Here is an 18,959-nt window from a genome sequence, read left to right on the forward strand (position 1 = left end):
AAGTTCAGGCTAAAGGAAATCTGTACAAAAAAACCTTGTTAAACTAACTCTTATCTTCCGAGTCACTTCTCCACTCAATTAACTACTCTATTGTGAACTGCTTTACTTTGTCACATTTTTCTTTTTTTCTTCTTTTTGAGACGGAGTTTCACTCGTTACTCAGGCTGGAGTGCAATGGTGCAATCTTGGCTCACCGCAACCTCCGCTTCCTGGGTTCAGGCAATTCTCCTGCCTCAGCCTCCTGAGTAGCTGGGGTTACAGGCACGTGCCACCATGCCCGGCTAATTTTTTTGTATTTTTAGTAGAGACGGGGTTTCACCATGTTGACCAGGATGGTCTCGATCTCTTGACCTCGTGATCCACCCGCCTCGGCCTCCCAGAGTGCTGGGATTACAGGCTTGAGCCACCGCGCCCGGCCACATTTTTCATAATTTACTACTCTTTAACCAATTCCGTTCATAAGTGTTCAATTGTAACTGTTTCTCTGGGTCTTCCTTGTGAAATATCCTATGACACTAACACTTGTATGAAATGAATTTGCATGTTTTTCTCTTGTTGCTCTCTTATGTCAATTTAATTCTCAGGCCCACCTGAAAAATCCTAAGAGCGCAGAGGCAAAATTTTCCCTCCTTTACATAATGGCAAATATATGGGAGCAGACGGCCTCAGCCCCAATAGCTCCAAGTCATTTGATTTCTCTCTTCTCCATTTTCCGCCTTTGCTTGTTCAAACTCTTGCCTCTGTTCCTTCTAGCTCTCCACTGGCAGGCACAGTCTGTATCTAGGACACATCCTTAGGTCCTTAGAATGGATAAAGAGCTTCTTAGTTTATAGATAAAACCTGACAGAAGGATTCTGATTGGCTACATTTGAAACACTTGCTCATCCTTGGACCAATTACTGTGGCCAGACTGGGAATGGTTCTATGACTGGCAGCCCCAGGAGGATCAAAAGGAGCAGGGAAGGCGAAATCTAAGAAATAATGCTAGGCGGACAAAAACAACAGATGTTTCCTATACAACAATGTACTGATAAAAACCAGGGCTCCAGCTGAGCATGGTAGTGCATGCCTATAATCCCAGCACTTTGGGAGGCTGAGGCAGTAGGACAACTTGAGTCCAGGAGTTCAAGACAGGCGGGGCAACATGGCGAAACCTCTTCTCTACAAAAAAAATTTTTTAAATTAGCTGGGTGTGGTGGCAGTGTACCTGTAGTCCTAGCTACTCTGGAGGTTGAGGTAGGACTATCACCTGAGCCTGGGAGGTCTATGCTGCAGTAAGCCATGATCATGCCACTGCACTCCAGTCTGGGTGACAGAGACCCTGTATCAAACAAAACACAAAACACAAACAAACAGCGTTCCTATGGAAAGACGAATAACCTTATTTTAAAATTGTCAAAGAAAGCCCGGTGCAGTGGCTTATGCCTGTAATCCCAGTACTTTGTGAGGCCGAGGTGGGCAGATCACCTGAGGTCAGGAGTTTGAGACCAGCCTGGCCAGCGTGGTGCAACCCTGTCTCTACTAAAAATACAAAAATTGGCCGAACCTGGTGGCAGCCACTTGTAATCCCAGCTACTCAGGAGGCTTAGGCAGGAGAATCACTTGAACCTGGGAGATGGAGGTTGCAGTGAGCCAAGACTGCACTCCAGCCTGGGTGACAGAGCAAGACTCCATCTCACAAAAAAAAAAAAAAAAAAAAAAAAAAAAAGGCAAAGAACTTGAAAAGACATTTCCCCAAAGAAATACACAATAGTCAATGAGCACATGAAAATGTGCTCAATATCATTAGGGAAATGCAAATCAAAAATCATGAAACACCATTTCACACCCACTAACATGGTTATAATACAAAGTTCAGATAAGTGTTGGCAAAGATGTGGAGAATCTTGCTGGGGAGGACTATAAAATGGGACAGCCACTCTGGAAAAGTCTGGCGGTTCCTCAAATGGTTCAAAATAGCGTTACCATAAATACAGCAATCCCTTGGCATCTGCATAGGGAACTGTTTCTACACCCTTGTGGACTCCAAAATTGGCAGATGCTCATCTTACAGTCAGTTCTGTGGAAACCGCCCATAGGAAAATTCCTTTTATCCTCAGGTTCTGCAACCTGGGAATACTGTATTTTTGATATGTGGTTGGTTGAACTGGAGGATGCAGAACCCACGGATATGGAGGGCTGACTATATACTACTGGGCATATGCCCAAGAGAAATGAAAATATATCTGCACAAAAATTTGTAAATGAATGTTCATAGCAGCGTTATTCATAGTAACCAAAAGGTAGAAACTTTTTTTTTTTTTTGAGACAAGAGTCTCGCTCTGTCACCCAGGTTGGAGTGCAGTGGCGCGATCTCGGCTCACTGAAGCCTCTGCCTCCTGGGTTAAAGCAATTCTCTGCCTCAGCCTCCCAGCTATCTGGAATTACAGGCACCCGCCACTACGCATGGCTAAGTTTTCTGTATTTTTACTAGAGACTGGGGTTCACCATCTTGGCCAGGCTGGTCTTGAACTCCTGACCTCGTGATCCACCCACCTCAGCCTCCCAAAGTGCTGGGATTACAGTCATGAGCCACCGTGCCCAGCCAACACAGAAATTTTCCAATACATGCGTAAATAATATGTGGTATATACTTACGATGCAATATTATTCAGCTAGAAAAGGAATGAAGTACTGACACATACTACAAAATGGATAAACCTGTTACAGGTGGCACGTATCCAAGTCACCAGGGCAAATCTGTATGGGTTTGCAGCAACTTCAATTCTTGCCTCCTCAGAAGAAAGAATTCGATTGAGGGGCAATAAGGCAGAAAAAGAGACAGAGGCAAGGTTGAGAGCAGGATTGGAAGTTTATTTAAAAGACCTTTAGAAAAGGAAAGAAGAAAGCATGCTTGGAAGAGCACCAAGCCAGCACCAAGGTCGACTGTGATGTTGACCTTGATCCTAGAATTTTTTTTTTTTTTTTTTTTTTTTTTTGAGACGGAGTTTCGCTCTTGTTACCCAGGCTGGAGTGCAATGGCGTGATCTCGGCTCACCGCAACCTCCGCCTCCTGGGTTCAGGCAATTCTCCTGCCTCAGCCTCCTGAGTAGCTGGGATCACAGGCACGTGCCACCGTGCCCAGCTAATTTTTTTGTATTTTTAGTAGAGACGGGGTTTCAATATGTTGACCAGGATGGTCTCGATCTATTGACCTCGTGATCCACCCGCCTCGGCCTCCCAAAGTGCTGGGATTACAGGCTTGAGCCACCGCGCCCGGCTTTTTTTTTTTTTTTTTTTTTTTTTTTTTAGACGGAGTCACCCTCTGTCACCAGGCTGGAATGCAGTGGCACAATCTCGGCTCACTGCAACCTCTGCCTCCCAGGTTCAAGCGAGTCTCCTACCTCAGCCTCCCAAGTAGCTGGGATTACAGGCATGCACCACGCCCGGCCGATCCTAGGACTCTAAGGGGTGATTTCTTTCCGATGATTCTTCCGTTACGGTGGATCGCCCATGCGCAGTGCCCTCCTTACCCCTGGGAAGTGAGCACAGCTCAGTGTGTAGGAAGTTGTATGCATGCCCATCTGACGCTTTCTTTCCTTTTCCGGTAGAGTTCCCGTAGAAGGTCATACTCGGAGATTTTGTCTCTCTCTCTTTTTTTTTTTTTTTTTGAGACGGAGTTTCGCTCTTGTTACCCAGGCTGGAGTGCAATGGCACAATCTCGGCTCACTGCAACCTCCGCCTCCTGGGTTCAGGCAATTCTCCTGTCTCAGCCTCCTGAGTAGCTGGGATTACAGGCACGCACCACCATGCCCAGCTAATGTTTTGTATTTTTAGTAGAGACGGCGTTTCACCATGTTGACCAGGATGGTCTCGATCTCTTGACCTTGTGATCCACCCGCCTCGGCCTCCCAAAGTGCTGGGATTACAGGCTTGAGCCACCGCGCCCGGCCCGAGATTTTGTCTCTTAATGCGTATGCCCTGGTTGTTGCTTCCCCCTGTCACCTGCATTCAACGAACACTTTAGTGCAGCAGGTGTGGGCTATCTGGAAATGGCCTCTCCCTCGCACCGGCTGCCAATTTATCACTTTTAGAGGCAATGTGATAAAATCCTAATCATCACCCCACATTCTTCCTGGGTGGGGGAAGAGCCCTCTCCTGCCCTGCTCATACCTGTTAACAACTTTGCAAATATTAAGCCAACCACCAAAAGACCATAAAATTCCATTCATATTAAATGTCCAGATTAGTTAAATCTAGAGAGACAGAACGTAGGTTCCCGGTTGGCTAGGGCTGGAGGAGTTGGGAGGATCAGGGATGATATAGCTAAACACGTTTCTTCTTTGGAGTGGTAAAAATGCTCTCAAATAGTGGTGATGGTTGCCCAAGTCTGTGACTATAGTAAAAATCATTGAACACAAACGGGTGAATCATACGGCATGTGATTACAGGGTAATAAATTTCTGGGGCTGCTTCTGTATGTGCTGCCATGTCCTTTCGGGCCTCTGAGAAGTGAAGAGAGCTCCATCTGAAGCCAGACTGCCTGAGTTACCTACCATCCTGCCTGTCTTTTCCTCGCAGGTAACTCCTTCCTCAACAGCAACACGGGGTGATGCTCTTTACCTGGAAAGGTCGTTGCAGTTTCTAAAAACATACATCAGGGTTAATCATGTGCAGTGTGTGATACAGGACGCTCTGAAACACTACACATACACACACACACACGAACGCAAGCACGCAGACGAATCTGGGGCCTGGTTGTGTCCCTAGGCTCGGCCCTCGCCCTCGTTTCTTAGGCTCTAGAGCAAGCAGGCAGCAGAGCAGCCCTTGAACCCTGGAGTCAAGAAAAAGCCCCGCACCCCTTGGTCCGAGAGCAACAAGGAGCGGGTCCTAAGCGACTGGCGAGGCCGCCCTACCAGGCAGAGGGAGTTGCTACGGAACAGCGGGGACCAGAAACCCAGCCCCACCCGCTGCGGTGAACCAAGAGACGCAACGGATCCCGCACGGCCGGGGTGGGAGAACAATGCTGCGCCTAGTCCGCAGAGCCTCGCGGTGCCGCGCCCTGGGGCGGGCCTGCCTGTGGCCTGCCGGGAAATGTAGTGTCTGAAGCCCCGCCCGCGCCGCCCCGCCAGTCGCCGGCCGGGCGCCCCGTGCAACTACAAGTTCCATCACGCTCCGCGAGGCCTTGATCTCCAGGCTTTTGCAGGGAAGGGAGTGGGACGAACATGGCTGAAGGCAGTCGGGGTGGCCCAACGTGTAGCCTGGTGGGTGGCAAGCAGGACCCCGTTTCCGGCAGTGGCGGCTGCAACTTTCCAGAGTATGAGCTTCCGGAGCTAAGTACGCGCGCTTTCCATGTGGGCGCCTTTGGGGAGCTGTGGCGGGGTCGTCTGCGCGGTGCCGGGGACTTGTCGCTAAGGGAGTCGCCGGCATCCGTGCTGCCAGCGAGTCAGGGGAGCGCTGACTCCGACCGGGAGGATGCCGCGGTGGCCCGGGATCTGAACTGCAGCTTGGAGGCGGCGGCTGAGCTGAGGACGGTGTGCGGGTGAGTGCGGAACAGAGGGGCTCTTGCAGCATGGGGTCAAACGGGTTGTAGTCTTGCTTCTGCCCTCCTCTGGGGCTCATCCTTGAGAGGGCCTGTGGTTTAGACCTGGGCTAGGAATATCGCCCTTTCAAAGCTTTCAACCCGCTGGAGCCTCCCTGGAACACCAGAAGTACTGGGACCCGAATGCACAGTTTCTGCGAGTTGGAGCAAAGGGACAAGACAGCTCCATCGAAGACTAGTTTTTCTATTTGCTAATTCTAAAAGTGCGTGTTAATAAAGAAAAGCACTCAGGGTAACAGCGACGTGTACCTGCCGTTGTACCGACGTGTACCGACACTTTGACAATGGAGGAACTTGAGTAATGGTGAAGCTGCGGGAGACTTCATCAGAGGAGTGTTAAAATCTCAACTAACTGGTTTCTTTTGGGGACCTTCCGGGTATTCTGTTACTGAAATTTTTCCAAAAAGTACCTTATTTGGGGATGAAAATAAAAAAATAAACTTTAATGACCTCTTTCTCCATTTAACAGTATTGGCTCTCTTTATCGGCCTTTTCATTGTAAAATACAACCACAGAAATCATTGTCTTGAGTTCTGGCCTCTCTGAGCCGCCTGCTGGATTTTATATGACTTCGTAATTCAGTAATGTATTTAGGAAAACAGCCCTAACTCGCTGTGAACAAGATCCAGAGCCGACCTTAAAATATTGCTTTTCCTTTTTGTTTTAGCCTGGATAAACTGAAATGCCTTGAGGACGGAGAGGATCCAGAAGTCATTCCCGAGAATACTGACCTGGTGACTTTGGGGTATGGAGGACTTGGTTTTTATGTTCTATTTCTTTAAACATTTTTTTCAACATTATGTTTTGAAAAGTTGAAAGTACCGTACTGATTGTTATCTGTGTACCTATACCTTAAATTCAGCTGTTGTTAGTATTTGACCGTGTTTACTTTAGATGTGTGTGGGATGCCTGCTGTTTTTCTTTTTTGTTATCCCATTCAGTAAGTTAGACATGATAATTTACCCTTAAGTACATCAGCATATAGCTCCTAAAAGTATCACTCTCCTACATAATTATTGTGGTATTATACCTAAGAAAATTATCAAGAAATACATAATCTGTAATCAGTTCATAATCAAACTTGTGTATATTTTTGAATGTGTGTTTACAAAGTTAGCGTTCGTCTACTTAGATCTGGTGGGAGGCAAGCTAAATACTGATAGTGTATCTCAGACTATTTGTGGCGAAGGACAGTTTTAGTTTAAAAATTTTTTTAATCTGACAGATTTATACTTTGATAAAATACTATAAAAAATTACTAGAAAATGGAATTTAAGACAAACACAATATAAGTTCAAGTTTGTTTTTTTTTTTTTTTTTTTTTGAGACGGAGTTTCGCTCTTGTTACCCGGGCTGGAGTGCAATGGCGCGATCTCGGCTCACCGCAACCTCCCCGTCCTGGGTTCAGGCAATTCTCCTGCCTCAGCCTCCTGAGTAGCTGGGATTACAGGCACGCGCCACCATGCCCAGCTAATTTTTTGTATTTTTAATAGAGACGGGGTTTCACCATGTTGACCAGGATGGTCTCGATCTCTTGACCTCGTGATCCACCCGCCTCGGCCTCCCAAAGTGCTGGGATTACAGGCTTGAGCCACCGCGCCCGGCCAAGTTCAAGTTTTTAATTATCAAATTCAACAGAGGTAAAATAGCAATTTTACTGTCAACTGGTAATGGAAGCTTCTAAAGGCTTCCTCTTACTTTTTGTACAGATTGGATAACAAAAAGGTCATAGATCAATTCTGGTCTGCCTACCACTCTTTCAGCGCCACTGCTGTATGATAATACCATAGAGAAGTTGTGCATGTAATAGTGAAATTTATAATTTCCATTTACAGTCCACTTATTTCTTACCACTTCAGTCGTGTTCTGTCATTCTTGATCCTACCCTATTATCCCCCTCAAATATTCAGGCAGTCATTTCAACTCTACTTGGGTTTTCTTTTATAATAACTGCCAAATCTGTTCCCCTGGTTCCTACTGCTAACTTTTACAGCAGCAACACCTGGAGCACTACGCAAGGTTCCTAAATGCCTCTGCTAAATACAGTTATTTCTCCCACTGATTTATCCATCACGCTATTGCCTGAGCATGCCATTTTGCTTAAAATGGTCTATGGCCTTACATTTCCTGTATGGAAAAATTTCAAACTCCTTAGCTGGACATTTGAAGCCTTCCACATATATCCCAAATGTGTATTTCCAGATTTATTTTCAACCACTTTCTCTTTTGAATGGCTCAAGATGCATGTGGCCTCTTTTCCATCTGAAACATATCACTTATTTTTTTTTTTTTTTTTTTTTGTGATGGAGTTTTGCTCTTGTTACCCAGGCTGGAGTACAATGGCGCGATCTCAGCTCACCGCAACCTCCACCTCCTGGGTTCAGGCAATTCTCCTGCCTCAGCCTCCTGAGTAGCTGGGATTACAGGCACACACCACCATGCCCAGCTAACTTTTTGTATTTTTAGTAGAGACGGGGTTTCACCTTGTTGACCAGGATGGTCTCGATCTCTCGACCTCGTGATCCACCTGCCTTGGCCTCCCAAAGTGCTGGGATTACAGGCTTGAGCCATCGCGCCCGGCCCACTTCTTTATTTTATTTAATATTTTCTATTTTATTTTTTGAGACAGAGTCTTACTCTGTTGCCCAGGCTGGAGTGCAGTGTGTGATTTCTGCTCACTGCAACCTCTGCCTCCTGGGTTCAAGGGATTCTCCGGCCTCAGCCTCCCAAGTAGCTGGGATTACAGGGATTACAGGCACCCACCACCATGGCCAGCTAGCTTTTTTGCACTTTTAGTAGAAATGGGTTTCACTATGTTGGTTTCAAACTCCTGAGCTCAAATGATCTGCCCTCCTCCACCTCCCAAAGTGCGAGGATTGCAAGCATGAGCTACCACACCCAGCACATACCACTTCTTCCCTGCGCCCCCAAAGAAAGAGCCCTACGCTGTCGCCCAAACTGGAGTGCAGTGGCACAATACTGGCTCACTGCAACCTCTGTCTCCTGGACTGGAGCAATTCTCCTGCCCCAGCCTCCCAAGTAGCTGGAATTACAGGTGTGCACCACCATGCCCAGCTAAATTTTGTATTTTTAGTAGAGATGGGGTTTCAACATTTTGACCAGGCTGCTCTTAAACTCCTGACCTCCGATGATCCACTGGGCTCGATCTCCCAGAGTGCTGGGATTACAGGCGTGAGCCACCAGGCCCAGCCAAGAAACAGAAGCATTTATACTGCCTTGAATGCTAACATTTTTAAAGTCTTTGGAGGCACGTTGAGAGTCCAAACTCTCATCTATGTATTGTCCTCAGGCTATATACTACCTTGTTCCAATTGGTGCTCTGTAACTATTGTTGATTACTATAGTCATATTTGTCTAAAAGGCAAATTTGATTGCTCTGTGTTACTCCCTTGCCTAAAACCTTTTGATGTCCCTTAGGCTAAAGTCCTGAGTCTGTAGTGGCTCACAAAGACCTCTTTGGAATGAACCCTTGCTGGCCTTGCTGGGTTTTTTTTTTTTTTTTGAGATGGAGCTGCACTCTTGTTGCTCAGGCTGGAGTGCAATGGTGCAATCTCGGCTCACTGCAACCTCTGCCTCCTGGGTTCAAGCGATTCTCCTGCCTCAGCCTTCCGAGTAGCTGGGATTACAGGCACGCACCTCCACGCCTGGCTAATTTTGTATTTTTAATAGAGATGGAATTTCTCCATATTGGTCAGGCCGGTCTGGAACTCCTGACCTCAGATGATCTGCCTGCTTTGGCCCCCCAAAATGCTGGGATTACAGGTGTGAGCCACTGTGCCCGGCCCAGACACACTGCACTGTGTTTCAGTTCCCGGAATGTGCTCTCTCACTCCAGGCCTTTGCCCAGAACAGTCATTCTTCCTTATCCCCTGGCCCTGCTGACTTCTCATCCTGCAAGTCTTAGCTAAAGGACTAAGGACTCCATTTAGGTTCCCTTATATGCTGATGTAGTTCCCTGTTGAAATGCTTATCACATCTGTAATAATATACGTGTTTGATTTTCTGTCTTCTTAGCTACACTTGAAAATTCCTTGATTTTCAGTAGCCTTGGGGAAAAAAAAGTTCCGTAAGTTATATCTGCCACACTCACTGCTATATTACCAGTTCCTAGAACTATAGTGCATAGTAGGGAGCCAATAAATATTTGTAGAATGAGTGGAATAAATAAACTTTCAGAAGACTCAGGAAGTCATTTTTAGAGTTAGACTGAAAAAAGAACATTGATGATAATCATAATAAAGCAGACTCTAAATAACATTAATCTATTTAATTTATAATAATTTTGTTAAGTCATGTTAAATAGTAATTTTAAGACTATTTAAACATTGCTTCCCCTGACTGCTTTGCATTACTAGGTCAGCTAGATCTCTTTGCTTATCTTCTAGTCCCTCCAAACAGGATTTGTGGGTAGAATTATATATAATTTAATGTAAATCAGTATTCTTCAACTGGTTTTTATTTTGATATACTGTGAAGCTGGTTTATTTAATACATGACTGATGTTAACCTTAACGGTCCTGCCAAAAAAAAAATTAGACTTGTGGCAAAATCCTAAATCTGTATCTCAATGCTTTATCTGTCTCTGAACAGTCCTTCTCACTAATAACTTAACATTATTATATTATAGAAATAAAACCTGAGTACATCATCTGTTTATTATGACATAAAATACATTTCTGGTACTTTTTTTTCTCTACATCTAATGAAGGAGCTCATTTTATGCATATAAGGGACAAAAGATAGTTGGTAGATACCGATTCTTCTTTGATACATGTTGCTCTCTTAATATATAGCAAGCTGCATAGCTTCAGCAGTTTTGAAATTTTTTGACAACTTAGTTGGACGGTTTTAATTCCTAGGGATAGGAGAGAGAATTGTTACTACATGGGTGCTGCTAAAACTTACTTGTCATTCCAAAAGCTTCAACAACAATCCTTTTTTTTTTTTTTTTGAGACAGAGTCTCTTTCACTCCTGTCACCCAGGCTGGAGTGCTGTGGTTTATCTCTACTCACTGCAACTTCTGTCTCCTGGGTTCAAGCAATTCTTCCGCCTCACCCCCCTGAGTAGCTGGAATTACTGGCATGTGCCACCATGCCTGGCTAATTTTTTATCTTTTTAGTAGAGATGGGGTTCGCCATTTTGACCAGGCTGGTCTGGAACTCCTGACCTCAAATGATCTTCCCGCCTCGCCCCAAAGGGCTGGTATTGCAGGCCTGAGCCACTGTGTCCAGTTCTTCATCAGCATTACTTTTAATACAATAGAAATTTTAGATTTGCTCATCTCCCTTTTGTGGCCAAGAAAGCACTGTTTACAGGTCCAAGATACACTGTTTAAAGGCTAAAAAGGGGAAATTTAGAGTCCTGCAAAAAGAAAAAAAAGGAACCACCTTATTGGAGGACTCATAACTCTTATCCACCACCAAACCAACCACAAATGATTTTTTAAAAAAACTCAAACAGGGCGGGTCACTTGAGGTCAGGATTTCAAGACCAGCCTCGCCAATATGGTGAAACCCCATCTCTACTGAAAATACAAAAATTAGCCGGGCGTGGTGGTGTGTGCCTGGAGTCCAAGCTACTTGAGGCAGGAGAATCACTTGAACAAACCCCAAAGGCAGAGGTTGCAGTGAGCAAAGATGGCGACTGCACTCCAGCCTGGGTGACAGAGCAAGACTCTATCTCTAAAACTCAAACAACTCTCATATATCTGAGGTTGACTGCAATGATGAAAAGAACACCATTGAACTGCGAATCTTGTGAACTATCACAATGTCCCAAGTGTTACAAAAATGAGCAAGAGGAAATAAAATCTAAAGAGAACTTATTGCAGGTAATCGGGAAATAACTATTTATACAAATCAACTTTGGAGACTACCTCCTTTCACCCAGAAAACAACCAGGAAACAGAAGAAAGCCTGTAAGTCTACACTCCAAACAGAACTGAATTTACCCAAATAAGCATTTGAGGGTATAAGAATGTTTACCTTGGCTTATAATTTTTAAAACTATTAATAAGAATGGATGACTAAAGGAGAAATGAAAAAAGAGTTGATGAAATGTAGGAAAGGAATGGAAGGAAAAGACAGTTACCTCATTCATAAGTGAATAAATTTTAAGATACTCAAGGTAAATGGATTCGAAAGTAGGAGGCAATGAAGGAAGGCATAAAAAGAAGCAAGAGAATTGAAAATGACAAAGAAAAAGTAAAATGAATCAGAGAAAGTGGGGAATGGTAGATAGGTAAAGACATAATATTCTTATTATCAAGAGTCCCTGAAGAAGAAAAAGAGATGGAATATAATTAATATTTAAAAACATAATCTAACCAAAGTTTCCAGAAATTGAAAAAAATTAGAAAGCGTTCACTAGGTACCTGTAAAAATTAACCCAGATTTACTGACTTCGAGATACATATTTGTAAAACTATTAGATTTCAGAGATAAAGATGAAATCATCAAGTCTTTTGTGGAAAAAGAACTTACAAAGGCAAACTTAGAGAAAGCATCAAGCCGGGCGCGGTGGCTCAAGGCCTGTAATCCCAGCACTTTGGGAGGCCGAGGCGGGTGGATCACGAGGTCAAGAGATCGAGACCATCCTGGTCAACATGGTGAAACCCCGTCTCTATTAAAAAAATACAAAAAATTAGCTGGGCATGGTGGCGCATGCCTGTAATCCCAGCTACTCAGGAGGCTGAGGCAGCTACTGCAATCCCAGTACTTTGGGAGGCTGAGACGGGCAGATCACCTGAGGTCAGGAGCTGGAGACCAGCCTGGTCAACATGACAAAGCCCTGTCTCTACTAAAAATACAAATTTAGCTGAGCATGGTGGCAGGCGCCTATAATCCCAGCTACTTGGGAGACTGAGGCAAGATAATGGCTTGAACCTGCAAGGCGAAGGTTGCAGTGAGCCAAGATTATACCACTGCACTCCAGCCTGGGGGACAGAGTGAGTCTCATTCTCCAAAAAAAAAAAAAAAAAAAAATTATGAGGAAGTGGTAATTTTATCAGATATTAAGATATGCTACAAAGCCTTTATAATTAAAATGGTGGGTAGTAGCTCGTGAATAGACAAATAGACCAGTGGAAAAGAATAAAATGTTCAGAGTTAGAGACAAATACATACAGAAATGTATTATGACACTATACACAAGAATAATAGAGATCAAAGTGTAGGGAATGAAACATACAAACTGTGGTGTATGGTGAAAGGATTTCTGTTACTCAAATCCAGAGGAAATGAAAAGATTGATAAAACTGACTACCTAAAAATTAAAATGTTTTCACAACATAAAGTCAAAAGACAGCTGCCAAACTTGAAGAAAATATAACATATACCACAAAGGGCTGATATCCCTAATACATAAGAACTCTTAAAATTTGAGAAACGGTGATCAAAAATCCAATGGGAAAATGAGAAAAAGACATGAACCAGTAATTCACACACAAAAAAGATGAAAATGACTCAGAAACATGAAAAAATGCTCAAACATACTCAAAATTAGAAAAGTGAAAATTAAACCTACACAGAGATACCTTTTCTTTCCTATCAGACTGGCATAAATTTTAGTATGTGATACATTCTTTTGACAAGGCTGTGGGAGACAGGTGGGTTTTTTTTTTTTAACATTGCTGATGACAATGCAGATGGTTAGAACTTTTCTGTAGGGTAAATTTTGTAATACTTAACACAGTATTACATATATGCATGCTTTTTGTCCCAGCAATTCCACTTCTAGCAACTTATACCACAGATACCCCTCCAACAATACGAAAATACATGTGTTCGAGGTTATTCCTTGAAGCATCGTTTGTAATTGCAAAGTATTTGAAACAACTTAAATATACAGACATAGGAGAGAAGAGTGTTGAATATGCTATGGGAAGTTCACACTGTAATATTTGGCAGCTATAATAAAGGATGAGGAAGGATTAACTCAGAGGAATTACCAGTACATTCTAATAAGTGAAAAAAATAAAGTCCCATACATAAAATATGCCACCTTTTATGCAAGAAAGGTGTACCAGGGGTAGTTTATTGGCTCTCATCTTCAAATTTACTTTTTTTTTCCTGCTCTATAAAAATGGATCTTGGCTTTTTAAATACTTTTCTCTTGCCAGCTAGCACATCGTTAAGCTTTGTCACTGAAGGGCATTGGAGAGACCTTTCAGGACTCTGAAGGGTTTTGCTTCTGATCTGGTGTGCTGGCTCAGCAGGATCCTGCAGTGCACACCGCTTCCCCAGTGCTCACTCCTGCAATACACTGCAGTCTGAAGCACCCAGCGCCCAGCAGCTTTCCCTGCCAACCCCATTTCCCTCCACAGCTCCCCTGAACAGGTTCTCCGGGTGCCACTGAGAGTGGATTTCTAGCAAGATCCACTGATGTAGCACTACAGCAACTTCTTTCTCCAGCTGATCTGGATCTCAGTCCTGGGAAGAGAAAAGGACTTTCTTGCACTCTTTCTCAGCCCTGGGGGTAGGGTGCTCCTATTTGCTATTTGTTCCCTTTACTGCTTCCCTGCCAATTCCTCATTATTCCAATCCTCTGTTAAAGTTATTGAATCCTTAACCTTTCTTTGTTCAAACTGATACTCATTTTTTCCTCGCAGTTGAACTCAGACTGATAAAGAAGGAGATAGAAGAATGTACACAAATATGTTTATTTGAACAAAAGAAATGGAAAGGATAAACCGAAACTATAGAGACTGATTGCCTGCAGGGATGGGACAGAAAGGGGTGGAAAGAAGGGAGGGAATGGGAACCGGTTGTAGGGACAAAGAGGGAGTGACACTTGTGACTCTTAGGATCATAGTGATGTTTCACATATTTTTCACATACCCCAAATGTAATCAGACAATTAAAACCAACCAGGTTGTGGGTATAGGGAACCCAAAACTGAACTCAAAAACTAAAAAATAAGCCTAGTTATATTATAAATGTATAATTTAACACCACTGAAGAGGGTGGGGAAGAAAACTAAAGTCTACATTAAAGCATATTTTTTTTGTTTGTTTTTTGAGACACTTCATGAATTTGCATATCATCCATGCACAGGGGCCATGCTAATCTTAACTGTATTGTTCCAATTTTTAAATAATAAAATGCTATCAAAAGCATATTGATATAAGGGTGAAGACAGTTCTGTTTATAAGTTAGTGTTTCTCACAGGGGCATAGGTTAGCAATTCTGTAACTATTTTATGTATTTACTAGAATTGAACAAATAAGTTAATAGGTTGTTGACAGTGAAAGCTGGATTTCTCACTTGTGGAGAAAGAAGCTTTAAACAAGGAAATGTTGAAAGCTAAAATGAATCCTGTGGTTTTAGTTTGGGATCAGGGTATCAGTATAAACTCATAGTTTTAAATATCTAACAGTAAAATACAGAAACACAGATATTTGTACATGTATAGGTTAGCATTCATATGTATATTTCCTGCCTGTCTCAGCTGAAAGGCCTAGAAGCAGTGACTCCAGTAATGGTGAGAACACCTAGAACCCAGATACTGGTCTCTAAACACCTTTTTCCAGTAAAAGAACTACAGTAGAAGTGGTTGATTCTAGGGATGAGATAAGAAAAACACAGGATGGGCTTTGAGCATCTTGTGGTGCCAGAAAGTAAGATAATGTTCAAAAAATTAAAAAAAAAAAAAAAATTTTTTTTTAAAGGGGAGGACTTGTTGAGCTAACCTGAAGGAGCTCCTAATGATTAAAGCTGAAACAATCTGAACAAAATAATGATAGTATTAGATTTTGACCTCAGAATAAAACAAATATCTGTAGGTTCTTACTAATATAAATGATTAAATAAACTGATCAGAGGAAAGTGGTAGGCCTTCCTCAAAGTAGAATTCCAATGAATAAATGTAGAAGAAGGGAAGGTGAGAGCTACCATTTGGCATACACCATGGAAATATTGCAGACAAAACCTATTGATGAATGCTAAAATTACTGGGTGAAGTTTGAGGAGAAACAGGATTTGCATAGCGTCAAAGTATCTCCTCCCAAATATTTACCAAGTTCATAGAAAGCAAGGTGTCTTTCTGGTAGAGGAACCTGGCAAACAGAAAACAAGCTAAGCATCACTAGTAACATGTCATATTAATATCATTAACCTCTTTTTAAAGTTTTTTTACTTTTTATTTTTGAAGTACAAATATTACTCTTTATTCTTTTGTATTATTATTATTCTTTCTCTTCCTTTTACAGTATAAACTAATCTGCACCTCTTTTTTTTTTTTTTTTTTTTTTTTTTTTTTTTTTTTTTTTTTTTTTTTGAGACGGAGTTTCACTCTTGTTACCCAGGCTGGAGTGCCATGGTGCGATCTCGGCTCACCGCAACCTCTGCCTCCTGGGTTCAGGCAATTCTCCTGCCTCAGCCTCCTGAGTAGCTGGGATTACAGGCACAAGCCACCATGCCCAGCTAATTTTTTGTATTTTTAGTAGAGATGGGGTTTCACTATGTTGACCAGGACGGTCTCGATCTCTCGACCTCGTGATCCACCCGCCTCGGCCTCCCAAAGTGCTGGGATTACAGGCTTGAGCCACCGTGCCCGGCCTAATCTGCACCTCTTGATATGATACACTGAGAAGGACATCATTGTAGTATTCTTACCAAAATTCTAAGTTTGTTCCTATCATGAGGAACTAGCAGTCAAACCCAAATTGAAGGACATTCTACAAAATAACTGATTAGAGCTCGTTGAAATTGTCAGGATCATGAAAGATAAGAAGAGACTGAAGAATTTTAACAAACTCAAGGAGACTAAGGAAAAACAACAGATGCCATGTGGAATCCTGGATAGGAATCTGGAACAGGAAAAAAAAATGAGTAAATTAAAAATTGTGTGAAATTTGAAAAAGGCCTATAGCTATTAATATTGTGTAAGAATTTATTTCATGTTCTTGATGATTGTCTCATGATCATGTCAATGTTGACTTAAGGGTAGCTGAAGAAGAGACAGAAGGGAACTTCTTCCTGCTTTTGCTACTTAAAAGTAGTTCCAAATAAAAAGCTGAATGTTAGACATGTTTTTGAAGCCCTAATAACAAATGTTGAACTTTGATTTTTTTTTTTTTTTTTTTAATGTCTACAACAGGGTTAGAAAAAGGTTCTTGGAACATCGGGAAGAAACCATTACAATAGATCGAGTCTGCAGACAAGAAACATTTGTTTATGAGATGGTAAGAGTCTCATCTGTTTCACCCTTTTCTCTTATAACAGTAAACTGATATTGTTAGTAATGGCAGTATGGTAGTTTATACTGGATATGCTTAGTTGAAAACAAACTAGAGAAACTCTTTTGAGTCTGGGAACTAGTGAGTGAAGAGGACCCTTAGAACTCAAGTGACCACATATCTGACTTTTTCAGATCTATGCCTTTATTCTTGCTTGGTTTTGTCTTGCTTTCGGTATTAGGCTAAATTTATGCCTTTTTACTACCCTATTTCTGATCTTTCTGTTCTGCTCCTGATTTTGGTTTAACCGCATTCTTAATCCTTATCTGTGATCTCTTGTGTAAAACTCTGGGAAATTTTAAGATGATGACTGTTAAGGAATTAGGAGCTAGTAGACACGATGGATTCAGAATCAATGTGCTGGGCACTGTTCTGGCACTTGATCATGCGTAAGGGCACCTATTGTCTCTCCCATTTATTTTACTTTTATTGTGGTAAAATTTACGTAACATAAAATTTACCATTTTGATCATTTTAAAGTGTTCGATTAAGTGGCAGTAAGTACATTCACGATGCTATATAATCATCACCACTATTTCCAGAACTTTTTCATCATCCCAAACAAATTCTATACCCATTAAGCAATAACTCACTAGTTTTCCCCCCTGCAGCTCCTGGTAACCTCTATTCTACTTTCTTTATCTATGAATTTGCCTACTCTAGATATCTCATGTAAGCAGAACGCTTTTTTTGTGTGTATGGCTTTTTTTTTTTTTTTTTTTTTTTAAAGACAAAGTCTTGCTGCGTCACCCAGGCTGGAGTGCTGTGGCGCAATCTCAGCTCGCTGCAGTCTCTGCCTCCCAGGTTCAAGCGATTCTCCTTCCTCAGCCTTCCAAGCAGCTGGGATTGATTACAGGCGCCCGCCACCATGGCTGGCTAATTTTTGTATTTTCAGTAGAGACAGAGTTTCATCATGTTGGCCAGGCTGGTCTTGAACGCTTGACCTCAAGCAGTCTGCCCACTTCGGCTTCCCAAAGTGCTGGGATTATAGCCATGAACCACAGCACCCAGCCTATGGCATATTTTACATAGCATTAATGTTTTATAGATTCATCCATATTGTAGCATGTAGTAGAACTTCATTCCTCTTTATGGCTGAATAATATCTATTGTATGGATATACCATATTTTGTTCTGTTCATCTGTTTATCTGTTGATGGATATTTGGGTTGTTCCCATCTTTTGGCTATTGTGAATAATGCTGCTATGAAAATTAGTATAAAAATATCTTTTTTTTTTTTTGAGAGAGAGAGACTCTGTCACCCAGGGTAGAGTGCAGTGACACAATCTCAGCTCACCACAACCTCCACCTCCTGGGTTCAAGCATTTCTTCTGCCTCAGCCTCCCCAATAGCTGGGATTACAGCCATATGCCACCATGCCCAGCTAATTTTTGTATTTTTAGTAGAGATGGGGTTTCCAATGTTGGCCAGGCTGGTCTCAAACTCATGACCTTGTGATCCACCTGCCTCAGCCTCCTAAAGTGCTGGGATTATAGGTGTGATCCACTGCACCCAGCCTACAAATATCTTTTTTTTTTTTTTTTTTTTTGAGACGGAGTTTCGCTCTTGTTACCCAGGCTGGAGTGCAATGGCACGATCTTGGCTCACCGCAACCTCCGCCTCCTGGGTTCAGGCAATTCTCCTGCCTCAGCCTCCTGAGTAGCTGGGATTACAGGCACACGCCACCATGTCCAGCTAATTTTTTTGTATTTTTAGTAGAGACGGGGTTTCACCATGTTGACCAGGATGGTCTCGATCTCTTGACCTCATGATCCACCCATCTCGGCCTCCCAAAGTGCTGGGATTACAGGCTTGAGCCACCGCGCCCGGCCTACAAATATCTTTTTAAGTCCTTTTTCAATTACTTTGCTTCTGCACCTAGGAGTGGAATTGATGGGTTGTATGGTTAATAATGAGAAACCTGTTTTCCATAGCGACTACACCATTTTACATCCCCATTAGTAATGCTTGAGGGTTCCAATTTCTCCATGTACTTGTGAACACTTATTTTCTTTTCTTTTTTTTTTTTTTTTTTTTTTTGAGACGGAGTTTTCGCTCTTGTTACCCAGGCTGGAGTGCAATGGCGCGATCTCGGCTCACCGCAACCTCCGCCTCCTGG

General features: G+C 42.6%; 1 protein-coding gene and 1 non-coding gene across 2 annotated transcripts in view; one reads left to right on the plus strand and one right to left on the minus strand.

The window, feature by feature from the left end:
• Window positions 1–5,160: 5,160 nt before the first annotated feature.
• Window positions 5,161–18,959, plus strand: part of SNAPC3 (small nuclear RNA activating complex polypeptide 3) — a 33,503-nt gene continuing 19,704 nt past the window's right edge. The window contains exons 1-3 of the mRNA XM_003928146.4: window positions 5,161–5,521; window positions 6,249–6,326; window positions 16,701–16,785. Of these exons, the coding sequence (XP_003928195.1) occupies window positions 5,205–5,521; window positions 6,249–6,326; window positions 16,701–16,785 (480 nt within the window). The 5' untranslated portion in view covers window positions 5,161–5,204. The remainder of the gene's footprint in view (window positions 5,522–6,248; window positions 6,327–16,700; window positions 16,786–18,959) is intronic.
• Window positions 14,612–14,719, minus strand: LOC120366465 (U6 spliceosomal RNA). Its single transcript, XR_005581124.1, has one exon. It is a non-coding gene; the product is annotated as a U6 spliceosomal RNA (small nuclear RNA).

Source organism: Saimiri boliviensis, chromosome 2 (assembly GCF_048565385.1).
Source record: "Saimiri boliviensis isolate mSaiBol1 chromosome 2, mSaiBol1.pri, whole genome shotgun sequence".
Taxonomy (NCBI): domain Eukaryota; kingdom Metazoa; phylum Chordata; class Mammalia; order Primates; family Cebidae; genus Saimiri; species Saimiri boliviensis.